Genomic DNA, 13,492 nt, shown 5'->3' on the forward strand with positions numbered 1-13,492 from the left:
TGAATTTCCTAGGAAAGCAGGGATTCACATGAGGATTTCAAAAGACTGAAACTGGAATGTGCTGATTGATCAACACTGAATGTGTTTCTTAACTTTGCTGATTAATTCAGGATATAAAAGTCTATCTGAAATATCTGAGTTCTCTTATGAGAAAACTTACGCATTTCTGGTTGACATGGTGTTAGCAAAACATGTGAAATCTGACACAGAGTCTAAAAAAGGCATTCCTAGGTTGACAGTTTCTTTTTAATAACTTCGTCAGACCTCATATAATCAAGTGACACTCAAACTAATTCAAGCACGAGAAATTCAAATGAAAACTCTAGAACTTGGGTACAAAACAAAGCAATGTAAGAAACAGTGGAAACTCTCTGGCCTTATTGTTAAGAGACTTGTGTTCTGGTCATTGCTCCCTCATTAATAGCTGTGTGATTTTGGGAAAGTCCCTTAACCTCTCTGAGCTTCAATTTTCTCATCCGAAAGATGAAGAAGTTGAACCAACTGACCTCAAAGGGTTCTTTCGCTGTCAACTTTTAAAACAATGTGAGTCAATTTCATGCTTGTAAACAGGAAGAGTTCTTTGGCTTCCCAGCTGAAAATGCACCTTCAAAACTACCAACAGAGAACTCTGCTCCTCTGTGTGAGTCTGAGAAGATCAGCACAGCACACTGCATTCCACTGTGAAAGCAAAGCTGAAGATCAAAGGGTAAGACAGATCTGAATCAGATTTCCTGATGCAACAGGTAAAGTGGTGGGCCAGGAAAGTTCTCATAGACTAAAAAATATAGGTTCCAGTGCTTTTAGAGTTGGCTTGGTTTGGTGGCTGAAAATTCACACATGTTCTTACCCAGCAGACTTCAGATGGGGGCCTTCAATGAATGTTCTAGTTTTTAAAAAGCAAGGCAGCACAGTGACCTCTGAGAAAAACAAGTCCTCTTAGATGTGGTATAAATAACCCAATGGGTGAAATGCTTCATTCTAATTCAGTTCCAAGCCACGTGTACAGCAAAGGGATAAGGGCTCCTAGTGATGCAAAGTCCATTGGAAAGAAGATCCTAGTCTCCATGCACCTTGGCTTCGACTGGGTATCACACACACATTAATTATTTGCAGAATCACCAACACTTTATTGGGGAGAGGTTCTTTAGAAGACAGTGAGTGTGATAGCATTCAGAGGCAGCAGGGGTCCTAGGGAGATACAAACAGCACTGGGTGATGAGGATAGTACTAATCAGGAACCCAAGGGTTAGAGACCCCCTAGGTAGATATTAAGAACACCACAATATGGTAATTGGTCCTTGCAAACAAATCTTTATTAGCATCTAGAATTTACCTGCTACCATGAATAGTGTTGAGGGTCCAGATGTGTATCAGACATCTCTGGAGGAGCTCACAGGGTGAATGGCTGCATCATATAGAGTTTCAGCTGGAAAAGACAGCCCAGTCAGCTGGAAGATTAATGAGGGGACTATTTACCGAAGGGTAGACAATGCTAAGAGAGCCTAGAAGGGCTGTGGAGGTATCTATCAACTTTAAAGGCAATAAGCCATCTCAAAACGGCTCTGTGCAGGTTGACAGGGTAAGTGAAATTCAGATAAGTCAACATGTCTTGTCTTGAAGCTTAAAATGATCGGCAACTATTAGTTTGTTTAGCACCGGCAGCTAGAGGGGCCTTTTCTTTGTAAATGAAACTACACTCCCTCAGCCTTTTCACTATAACCTCAAGAATTCCGAGCTCTGCCATCCCTCTTTCCTTCTCACCACGTGCTACCTGCAGCCATCATTGTGGAGGGTCTTCCAACACTTTCCACTATGGTTAGCTCAATGTTACATGTGGGGGTGGGTGTGTATCTGTGTGGGCTCAGGGCTTCCTTTCAGTGTCTTCAGAGGGCAGTGCTGGTCACTTGCTCCTTTAGCCCATCAAATGTCCTGGCTTTAGGAAGCAAGACAGTCACCACTCCAGATTCCCTAGGCCCCATTTCACACTCTAGGGAGCTAACCCTAATGACGCTGATAGCTGACCAGCCCAAGGTCACTCAGTAGACTCAAGCCCAGCTTTGAGTCCCTGTTCTTTGTACTTCATCACTCTGTGACTGGCAAAAGGAATGAGTTATTATCTCTGCCAGGCAAAAGCGTTATCTCTGCTGGTGGCCATGACTACTTTGCTCAGAAAGATTACTTTAATCCTTATCTTCTCCTACATGATGTCTGGAGTTTCCCATGATTTACTCAATGCATTCATTTTTAACTCAATCTTCTGTATATTTAGAATGACAGAATAATGTGCAGGATAATTTAGGCTCCATTAGTATGTTACGCATACCCTATTATAGCACTTATCATATCGTGCTGTAATTTTTTGCTTACATATCTGTCTCTGCCACTGACTGTGGGTTCCTCCAGGGCTTAGGCTATGCCTTACTTATCTTAATATCCTACCTCCTCCCCATAACCCAGCAGCTGAAAAACACGAACATAGTAGGTTTTTAAAGAATGAGCTAGCTTTATAGTGAGGCTCAGTAGACACGTGCCTGGTATGCCCATATTTGTTTATCCAGCATACATTTATGAAGTTCTTACTGTGTGTCCAGCACTATGCCAAGCTCTAGGGACCCAAACACAGCATCTCTGAACCCTGGGAGATAATGGCTCATAAAAAAGATTAATTCCCGAAGTTGGCCCCATGGTGTAGTGGTTAAGTTCACACACTCTGCTTTGGTTCACTGGTTCAGATCCCAGGCGTGGACCTACGCACTGTTTACTAAGCCATGCTGTGGCAGGCATCCCACATATAAAAGAGAGAGAGATGGGCACGGATGTTAGGTCAGGGCCAATCTTCCTCAAAAAAAAAAAAAAAGATTAATTCCTGATTGCTATAGTCTAAATGTGTTTCACCAAAATTCATGTGTTGTAATCCTAATCCCCAAAGTGACGGTATTATGAGGTTGGGCCTTAGAGAAGTGATTAGATCATGAGGGCGGAGCTGTCATGAATGGGGTTAGTGCCCTTACAAAGGAGGCCTCACAGACACCGAGATCCCTTGCCACTTCCCACATGTGATGACACAGCAAGGAGACAAGTATCTCAGAAATGGGTTCTCACCAGACAGGAGGCTAGTGCCTTGGACTTCCCAGGCCTCGGGACTGTGAGAAATAAGTTTCTGTTGTTTATAAGCTACCCAGTCTATGGTATTTTCGTTATAGCACCCTGAATGGACTAAGACACTAGTCATGAATTTGCAGAGGCACAGGGTATTAAGGAAGACTAGAGGGGGCTATTTAGTATGCTTTGGCTAAGAAGAGGTTCAGGGAGGGGTTTCTAGAGAAGGAAACTGATAAACTGCATTTTAGAGGATGGTCATGAGATAACCAGTCACAGACATTTTGAGAGGAGGCCATCAGGGAGAGGAGACAATAGGAGTAAAGGCCCTGGACACGACATAGCCGAGTGGGGTTGGAAAAGTCTGCCAATTTGGTGTTGTTGGAGGAACATGAAGTATGAGGCTGGAGAGAGTACCAAAGCCATATGGAATGGGCAGTTTATTAAAAGTTATACAAGTTGGTGGCCAGCCGGGTGGCACAGTGGTTAAGTGCGCACATTCCACTTTGGCGGCCTGGGTTCGCCTGTCTTGATCCCTGGGGTGGACCTATGCACCACTCATCAAGCCACGCTGTGGTAGGTGTCCCACATATAAAGTAGAGGAAGATGGGCACAGATGTTGGCTCAAGGCCAGTCTTCCTCAGAAAAAGGAGGAGGATTGGCAGCGCATGTTAGCTCAGGGCTAATCTTCCTCAAAAAAAAAAAAAGTTCTGGGACTTGGATGTTATCCTATAGGTGATATTGACACAGTAAAGGGACTTAAGCCGGGGAGGGATGTAGTAAGACTGGCATTTTGGATAGAATCACTCCCTGACCTTCTGAAGAACAGAGTTGGGGGATAAGACTAAAATCAGAAAAACCAATTAAAAGGCAGTTGCTTTGGTAGTGGGAAGAGATGAGGACGACTTGAAGTAGGCCAGCTGTAGAAGGGATGGAAAGAAGAGAACTGATTTGAGCTTGATCTGAGAGATGCACTTGGCGAGATTTGGTGATTAATTGGATTTGGGGAGTAAGGGAGAGAGAAGAGACAAGGGGAGACTCCCAGGTGGGTGATAAGGCCATCCTCACAAGACAGAGGACGGAGAAGAAAGGTCAGGCTTCGGGGAAGGTGAGTTCACTTTAGACGTCTTGAGTTCGAGATGCATCTGACTCATTCAGGACATGTCCAAGAAGTTTTTGAAGATACGCTTGAGGCTTGATGGGGATGCAGAGAGGGCCAGGACTAGAGGTATACAATTTATGGTCATAAACTGGAAAGTAGTGCGGAAACCATGCTAGTGGGCAGAATAACTAGAGCGAGGATGTTGTGTGAGATGGGCACTTGCTTGGCCGGCTCCCTGAGACACACCAACACATAAGGAGCTGGCGGATGAAGAGGAGCTTACAAAAGAGACTGAAAGGGACATTCAGAGCACGTTGGAAGTGTTGGGAGGACCAGCCTTCCTCACACGTGGCTTCCTCAGGGCCAGCTTCCTGACCTCCTGACCACCGCAAGTCTTGTACTGTTATCCCCTGTAATAAGTCCTCTGTGCTTATCCTTCACAGAAGCTCCCATAATTATAAATTAACTACTGATTGTGTTATTAGTTAATGTCTGTATCCCCTGCTAGAACATAAGCTCCCCGAGGGCAGGGATTAGATCTCTCTTATTCCCCAGGGAATCCCCAGAGCCTAGCAAGGGCCTGGCAATTAGTAGCTGCTCAATAAGTATTTGTGAAATTAAAGAATGGTGTTCTAAACCCCCAAAGAGTAGAGAGTTTCAAGAAATGTCACTTTTAATAGTCAAATTACCTGTATAATGTCCAGTTCAAAGTGTAAAATATATTTATTTTATATTTTTACTATTTCCTACGTAAAAAATTTAAATTTCTGTCAGTTTTTTATTTTTAGTCAGTGAATAACCCTCTGTCATTTCTTCTGGATATGACATGAGGCCTCCAAATACTTGGAGAATAGAGAAAGACAGGCTAACAGCAGAAGTAGTACGTATAGTTTGCAACATTTTGTAGCTATGTGGTGACATTGTCACTGTTCCCCAAAGCTCTGTATGATGTCAGAGCTCCTGGGAGACAGATGGCCAAAGTGCTCCATGAAAATTTCCTTGGCTATTCAAACAGGGATACAAATTATGATGTGAATACGATCTACAATGGACAGCTCCTTAAGCAATATTTTTGCAGAAAATTTTGTAAGAAAATATAATGAATTAAGAAATTGCATATTTTCTGTATACAAACCCTCATATACATATATCATGTTATCATTTATTAAAATGCTAACAAATTGGATTGCAATATCAAATGTTGAACCTCTTACAAATAAATTTAAGTAATTGTATCAATATTTATAAAAGGCCTCATCTGTGGGCATTGAGGCTAACACAGGCAAAAATAATCTAGGTATTAAAAGGCCAGTCTTCAGGTTCGGACACACAAACTTCAACGATTTGGGTCTTTGTCTTACTCTCCTTTTCCTTCTTGCCTTAAATCCTTACCCATCTGCAGACTTCTGCTTGAGATGTTTGTATAAAGGGATAAAACCCCTAAATCTACAATGATGTTTACCATGAACATGCCCTGGGAAAGATAGCACAATAACTCATATGTGCACCAACTTCCAAAACGTATCTGATCATTTCCTGAGAGAATTTTCCATGGGAGAGGGAGAGGAATAAAGGGGTTCAAAAGAGAGTGAAGAAATATTGTGAAGGGAGTCTGACAGGTGCAGAGTAAATGCTGTTTCTTTGAGGTCAGGCACACTGGTTAGAGTTCAGACTGCAGCTCTGCCTTTTATTAGTTTTTGAATCCTTCCTTTTAGCAGCCCAGGCTTCGTTTTCCTCATCTGGAAGTGAGGATCATAATAATACTTACTTCATAGTGGTGTTTAGAGAATTAAGTGAATTCATATGTGTAAAGCACTTGAAACAATGCCTGTCACCTAGTAAGTACTGTGAGAGTATTAGCTGCTGTTTGTTATTTGCAGTTTTAACCTAGGCTGTGGAGTTGCATACAGATTTTTATGTCACCCGTTTCCTAGATCACCCTCTCTTTTGGGAATGGTTACAATGCAGACCCTTTATTGCTGGCTCAGGTTTGCTCTCCTCCCATCTACAGTTCCTAATATTTGGGATCCGCTGACTCTTAGAAGGTGAGTTTGTTTATGTTTCGTTTCCGTGTACAACCTGCAGTCCTTTCTCCCAGTCCTTGTAAGTCCTGGTTAAATCCTCAAATAACACCAACTACAGACTTACATAGCTGCATCAGGAGCATTTTCCTTAGGGAATTGCTCAGAACCCTCTGAGTCAGTTGCCCAGGGAAACAAGCTGGTGATGTCACAAGGTGTCACACTTCCAGTTTTCTCTTGGGTCCCTCTGCTGAGCCTGAGGCCACGCAGAGTTTCACAAACTCTGCCTAGCCTAAGCCTCCTCTCATCCTCCCTGAGGCAATGAAGACATCCTCACTCTGTCCCAGCAGTGTCTAAACTCAGGTATGTCGGGGTTGTGGCCTGTACATACTTCTTCCTATGCTTCTTTGACCAGAGACCTCTTGATATGTTTCTTCCCTCCCAGGGCATAGAAACACCTATGCAAATGGAGTATCTGGGACAGCCCTGGGTAACTTTCAGTTCTCCAGAGTATAGACACAAAACTGGAAAAATAAAACCCTTGGAGCTGCTTCCTGGAGGATCAAAAGTTGTTTCAGGTTTTATAGGGCCTCGGAGACCTTAGGAGCGAGACTACGACATGCTTTCCTTTCCCTTTCTCCTTATCTCCCCCCATGCCCTAAATGTGCCCGCAATCTCTCCCTCCTGGATTACCAACCTGCTTCTCATTCTCTCAAGAGACATTATTTCACTTCCTTGTTCTGCCCAAATGAAAGGAAAGAAAAGAGAGTATAGCCATGGTGGTATTTCGTTAGAGTTTATTGGTATTTTATAGTAAGCCACTTAACCATGCCCCTGCGCCAGAGGAATAGTGCAAAGTGGAGCTCTTGCATTACTCCCTGCTCTCTTCCAAGCCTAAGTAATACAATTATGTGAATCTGTAGATCAGCTGCTGTTACCTGAGGGAGAGCAACTGAAAACAAGCAACGTTTTGTCTCCCACGCTTATTAGGAAACGACCTGTGAGAGAAGTAAACTTCAGCCCTGTTGAAACTCCCAATCCCAGAGGGGTGTGTTTTACAGCTCTCTGCCCTGCCAGAGGACTTCAGGCGTGACCCGCAGAAGGATTCCAGAGAGACAGACTCTACTGGAGACATTCTGGCTCCCTGGTCAGAGCTAGCCATGGAGAGGACTTCTACGTGCATATACCACTTCCTTGTTTTGAGCTGGTATATTTTCCTCAGTTACTACATCTCACAAACAAGGAATCCACAAATATCCACAATCCTTGCAAATGGCGGACAGTGGAAGTACTTGACATTCCTTAATCTGGTAAGTCTATATGGCCATACCAAAAGCAACCTATTTGTCTATAATCTAGGTGCTTCTACACATATCACCTTTTGATTTTATTAAATACAAAATCCTATTATTTTTCTTCATTCCTTATTGTTTGTGAGTTTTGGCTTTCTCTTTTACATGACAATTTGCTCTGAGGAACCCCTTTTGGGAGTTCTCCTTAGCTACATTTCGTGCTGGCTAATTGTTAAACGCCCTTTTGAAAAGAATCGTATCTTGAATCTCTTCTCAGATGAGCCCATATAGGGGACTAGGTTAATGGTTTCACCATGGCATTGACTACAAATGCAGGAGGGATTCTGAACTTTGCCTGGGGAAGTCTGTGAGGGAACGCAGAGTGGCGTATGTTGTGTAGGAAGTGCGATTTCCAATGAAGGAATAATGCCATTTGACAGCACACACAGACTAACAGATTTAGCTAAGAAAAGCAAATACATTTTGCCATGTTCATATCCCACTTCAATTTGTTGTAGGCTCAGGCTCCATCTTAAAGGACAAATCACTCAACCAAACGGCAAATCCACATTTTCAACTATTTACAAACCAATCATGTGATTTGATCCCTTCTTGCCTTCCTAGCCTGGCTGACCACATTCTGATGAATGAAGTGTGAATGAATGGGAGGAAAACAGATTTTTTTAAAATGTTTTGGGAACGTGTAAAAATATTTTTAGAATTAAAAGTTAAAAATGGCACATCTTTTGGGGATGCTAATTACTGTTTGAGATTTTTAACTAAAATATAGGGTGCCATGTAAACATCTGATTTCAGAAACTGGACAATAACTCCAATCCTTTGGAATCACAATCCAAAGCAGAGGTTATGCATGGTTAGAAAAAGTGACACTCTGAAGTGCTAAGGAGAGGAGATTCAGAAAGTCCAAATCAAAGAGGCCTTGAGGTTCTATTTCCTCCTCTCTGCTCATCTGCTGGCCTTTGACTTGGGTGTGAAAGATTTGAGTCCTGAACACAGCTCTAGTATGCTTGAAAATATCAAGGTGACTGCTTGTTTCAAGCATAGAATTTTATGAAAAAAAAAAAAACCCAGAAAACAATAACATAAAATGCATTTGTGGAACTAAAATAATACAGTAAAAATCTCAGCTCTGTGTATCTATTGGCTTTATATTAAAAATGGCCAACTAAAAGAGAGGGGTGTCTGAAGCCAGGATTGGTGGCCTAAGCGAATCCAGATTCCAGTATGGACGTCCCACCTCACACTAGGCATGGCTCTGAACAGACTTATCACCTACTCCCGCAGACCAGCTCTCTGATTTCTTAATTCCAGCTTGGTTACAGGCCTCAGAGCCCTCATAATTCCAAGAATGGAAAAAGACACTTAGCTTGTCAAAGAAACTATTATTTCCTGGTGATAATCCCCTTTTTGCTTCCCTGACTAATCAGCCACCAAATCCTACATTTTTCTTTTGCTAGGTTCATTCCTTCTTCCCTAGTCTTACTTCCCCCCTCATATGGGGTCTTATTAGTTTGTATGTGGATGGCTAGATCATCTCTTCATTGTCTCTCATTATCGATCCATCCATCTACCACTCAGATTGCAGATTAATCTTCTCAAAGCACTATTTTTGGTTTGGTTTTGTTTTAAACATCATGAGCCTGCTTGAGAAGTGTAGTCTGCTACTCCAGAAACTACAGCGGCCCTGTCCTACTTTACGGAACCGATTCCAAACTCTTGATCTAAGAACTCACTTGCCTACTCAGCCATCAGGTTCCCCTCTCCCCAGGAAGGCTGGTCTCTTCTCCAGGAAGGCCTGTGTCTTCTCCAGTGTTGGCCGCAAGGCTTCTTGCTGGCACTGCTCTACCCATATTCACATTCTCCTTGAATGAAAGGGCTACCTGCCTCTCCATAATTTTGCTGCTTTTGTAGATCTCCTGAAATCCCATCTTCTCCTTAAAACCTCTGCTGATCAACTCCAACCCAGATTTGTTTTTCCTTTCCTTGAGTTTTCACAGCATCTCTCAGTCTCTGCCTATTCATGGATAGTATTATTTTCTAATTTCCATCCACATGTGAGTCTTAACACTCCAATCAAATTATAAATGACTCCAAAACAGGAATTTTGGCCCCCAGGTCTTTACCAGCCCTAACATTCTATGATTCTACATTGTATTTGAGACCATGGCTGGCACAGAGCACTCTCATAGTGAAAATTGGGTGACTTGGTATGTTGACTGGACTTGACTTCAGGCTTTTCTGCATTTCTGAGCTATATAGCCTCTTCTGACATCTTCTGACCCTTGAAATGAGCAGAGAGGGGCCTACCTGTGGCTATTTCCTTTCTGTGCTCTGTTAGGTGTCATCTTGAAAATGTGACAATGCAAAGTTTTCCAGTTGGCTAAGATGAGTTGAATATGTTTCAGAGGATCAATTTAAAGATAGATTTCAAATATGTTACTTAAGGTGAAGTGTTGGGCCTTAAAATTTCTAGCTCTTGAGGTCTCGTGACCTGATTCATGGTTGTGCTTCCTAATGATTAGTTAATGTTAACTAATGATTAATTAGTTAATGGTTGTGCTTGTAAAGTCATAGAAGTCTCATAACTTGCTATAACACTCAAACTTGTTTTGTATAAGTTTGTTGAAGTCACTAGCCAATCCTGCTTTCCAGGAAATTTATACCTCTCCCCTTTAAACAGCCATAATTTCTACTTGGCTCAATATTAGTTACGCCACCTTTCAAGAGCAAAGTCCACCTTAGTGCAAGTCTGCATTCTGAGCATGCCCCATTGCTTCCTGAAGCTATCTCAGGGGGTTCAAAGGGAAGACACATAGGATTGGTGGTAGGGGGGTGGGGTAGGATGGGGTATAGTGGGGTACCACTGAGAATCGGTCATGGTAACCAATCCCTGCCTAGTCCCTGAGGAGAGTAAAGGAAAGAGAGGGGAGATGTGCATTTCTGCCTGATGAGGGAGTAAACTGACCCCAGGGAAGATGCAGCCAATTGTCTGTGGGGAAGGAGAGGCAATATGGCCCTAGTGGTTACAAGCATGAGCTCTAGTGTCATGAGCTCTCTGCGGTGGTATCTCAGTTCCACCAGCTACTGGCTCTGTGACCCTGGGCTAAGTATTTCTTTGTGTCTTCCATTTCCAAATCTGTCAAATAGAAATAAAAATAGTGCATAACAACAGAATGATCATGAGGGATAAATAACCTGACATGTGGGAAGCACTCAAAATGATATACACGGCAGACAATGGAAAGAGAAGATGAGAGACTTGTGGTGAGCTTCTCGTCATCTCATCTTTGACTAGAGGTGGTGCGGAGGGGAGGGTGATTTCATGGGACATCAGTCCCCTCACTAAGCACCACAGTTGGTGGGTCATGGATCCAGGCAAGAGTCACCCACCCATCTCATTGCTCAAGGATCTCCCTCCACAGACTGCATGCTCCAGCTTCCCAGCCAGAGAAGGGCCACTGTGGAGCTATTGCTTTCCCCACTATAGCTGCCCAGGTGGATGCCATTGGGCAGCCCTGGAGGTAGAGTGTGTGGGCTTAAGCAGAGGGCAGAGAGTCATGCTAAATGGGGAGATCCCCAAAGCTGGGCATTGAGACAAAGCAGTGCTGTGGATAGCTCAGGCTTCCAGTGCCTGGGTCCTCCACAAATATTGTGTCCTCTCCTCTCCATCCACTCCACTTCCATCCAGGGACTGTCCCTGGCCCCAGGGAATGCAAGCTGGGGTGGGGGGGATGGAGGGGACTTTCAGCTACAATTTAGCTTGCAGAATTTATACGGTTTGCTGGGTTTTCCTGTTTTTAAAAATAAACTTCCTTCTGAAACATTGGTAGAGGTGGTGCCACATAACTGGGATCTCCAGGGGAGATTCTGGGTGGGCCCCTCCCTGTTTCCCCCACGCCACTTCAGCAGCAGAGGCATGACCTTTCCCTTCCCTCTTCACAAAGTTGCCCAAGCTTCAGGCAGCTCTGACCTCATTAGCCTCGAGCTCTTGCAATGACAACAGCAATTTCATTAGATAGGTCCTCAGAGATGGCAAAGCAGGGCAAGGGGAACAGAGATTCTAGAGGACGGTCCATTGGTCCAAACTCCAAGGCAGCCTGTGAACAGTGAGAAGGTAGGGATCCATCTATGTTACAGCACCCACTTCAATACTTGGGGCCAACCTTTCATTTCCATCACCAAATTAATATACTGATTTGTGGAACTCAAGCTCAACAGAGTCAGGAATACACTTGTCTATTCTACAAAAATGCCTAAGGAACTGTTTTTAGCTTTCAGATAGCTGACAGGATGAGGGTTCATAGAAGGGAATAGTCACCACCAGTGCCCCAAATAAAATAGCTGTAATTTATTGAGCAACCATAACAGCATTTTGGTAGGTTCTTTATACACAGTATAGAGATTAGTGATGGAAGGCCTAGCTTCTGGACCTAGCTTCTGCCTGAGTGTGAGTGCTGGCTCTGCTACTCACTCACTGTGTGATCTTGAGTGAGTTACTTAACTTCTCTATGCCTCAGTTTCCTCATATGTGGTGGATTCTGTGGTGTGGCACCCAGATACCCTCGCCTCCCCAGCATCGAGGTACTCCTTCCCCACCTCCTGGGAGAAGGAGTGTTGGTTGCTGATGACCCACAGCTGAGCTCCTGCCCCAGAACTGCCCTCAGCAGAAGAGAGCTGCCTAGACAAAGAGTTAGGTCCCTCCCTGGGGTTGCTGCAGCCAGTGACTGGTTGATTTGAGGTGCAAAGGCTGGGCTCCAGAACAACTCTGAAGGGCCAGCCCAGCTCCAGAGCTCCTTCAGGGATCAGCTGATTCCACGTAACTGTGTTGCCTTTCAGCTCTTCCTGCTCCCTGCCGCCTTCCCTCCCTCCCCCTCACAGGGGTTCCTCAATGAACACTCAGCAGGCAGAGCTCAGAGTCTCAGATTCTGTTTCCCAAGGAGCCTGACCTACATAATGTAAACTAGTAAATGTACAGAAAGGATTCCTCCTCCTCTTCCTTCTTCCTAATAAAGACATATTAACATAGCGCCTGCCCTGGCCTGTATTATGTCTAATACAATTTCTGGCACCTAACAGGCACGCTGTGAATAGGGAACCCCATCCTCCCTGCAAGACAGTCTACCCCACAGCCATCCTCCTGCTACACTGAAGCCGGCTGTCATCAGCTACACAACATTGGCCAAGCATTCTTATACATCTTCTTTCCAACCCGTCCCTCAGTGTTCTTGGCTTCTTCTCTTTTATTCTCATCATTCCAGCTGGTGTTCTTTCTGTCATTTCTTCTCCTGTGTCCTTTATCTCATTCTTTTATCTCAGTTTCTTGCTTAAGCGAAATGCACATGAATGATGGTAGAAATAGTATATTGCATGTGAATACAGATATATTTGGCAATGGCTGCCTCTGCTTGCCACCGCCCTCGCCACCACGGTTATATAAAATACTCATCACAATTAGTCCCCACTTGCTGTTTTATTCTGGAATAGTCTCCCACTGTAAGTATTGCATCATTTTGGAGGCAAGACCTAAGAAAGTCCCAGGCTGTGTGAGTCAGGCCCTGAGCGATGAGCTGGGCACTGACTCATCAAATAAGAGTTGTAAGGTCTTGCTCAGGAAACTTGCGGAATCTCCCTCTTTGGAATTATTTCTTAAATAGAAGAAATTCTCATTTCCTGGGATAATTTAAGAGGGCTCTGGCTCGAACGCAAAGAAATACACTTGATGACTTAGAAAGGCTAAGTTTCCGTGCTTCCAGCATTTTTGTGAATTTTATGAAGACACACGAATGTAAAAGCTAAATGTCCTTTAACGATGGTTTCTTAAATTGCTCTAGTTATTAAAAAATGTAAATTCCACTCTCCCAGGTGGTAAGTTTGCCAGCTAGCAACAAAAATCGAAGATAGCTCACAAACTTAGATCAGCAGCATTTCAGAAAAAGGCGCAAAAGAACGAACAGAAC

The 13,492-nt window shown here is 43.7% G+C and overlaps 1 protein-coding gene across 3 annotated transcripts in view; it reads left to right on the plus strand.

Annotated features, from left to right (window-relative positions):
• The first annotated feature begins 567 nt into the window (after nucleotides 1-567).
• The window catches only part of ADTRP (androgen dependent TFPI regulating protein), a 64,739-nt gene continuing 51,814 nt past the window's right edge, over nucleotides 568-13,492 (plus strand). The window contains exons 1-3 of one of the 3 annotated variants that reach the window (XM_070515626.1): nucleotides 596-706; nucleotides 6,136-6,246; nucleotides 7,213-7,532. In XM_070515626.1, the coding sequence (XP_070371727.1) occupies nucleotides 7,383-7,532 (150 nt within the window). In that variant the 5' untranslated portion in view covers nucleotides 596-706; nucleotides 6,136-6,246; nucleotides 7,213-7,382. Of the gene's footprint in view, nucleotides 707-6,135; nucleotides 6,247-6,451; nucleotides 6,586-7,212; nucleotides 7,533-13,492 lie in introns of those variants that run through there. The other 2 variants (XM_070515627.1, XM_044773230.2) reach the window with 2 other exon arrangements.

The sequence above is a fragment of the Equus asinus genome, chromosome 8 (genome assembly GCF_041296235.1).
Source record: "Equus asinus isolate D_3611 breed Donkey chromosome 8, EquAss-T2T_v2, whole genome shotgun sequence".
NCBI lineage: Eukaryota > Metazoa > Chordata > Mammalia > Perissodactyla > Equidae > Equus > Equus asinus.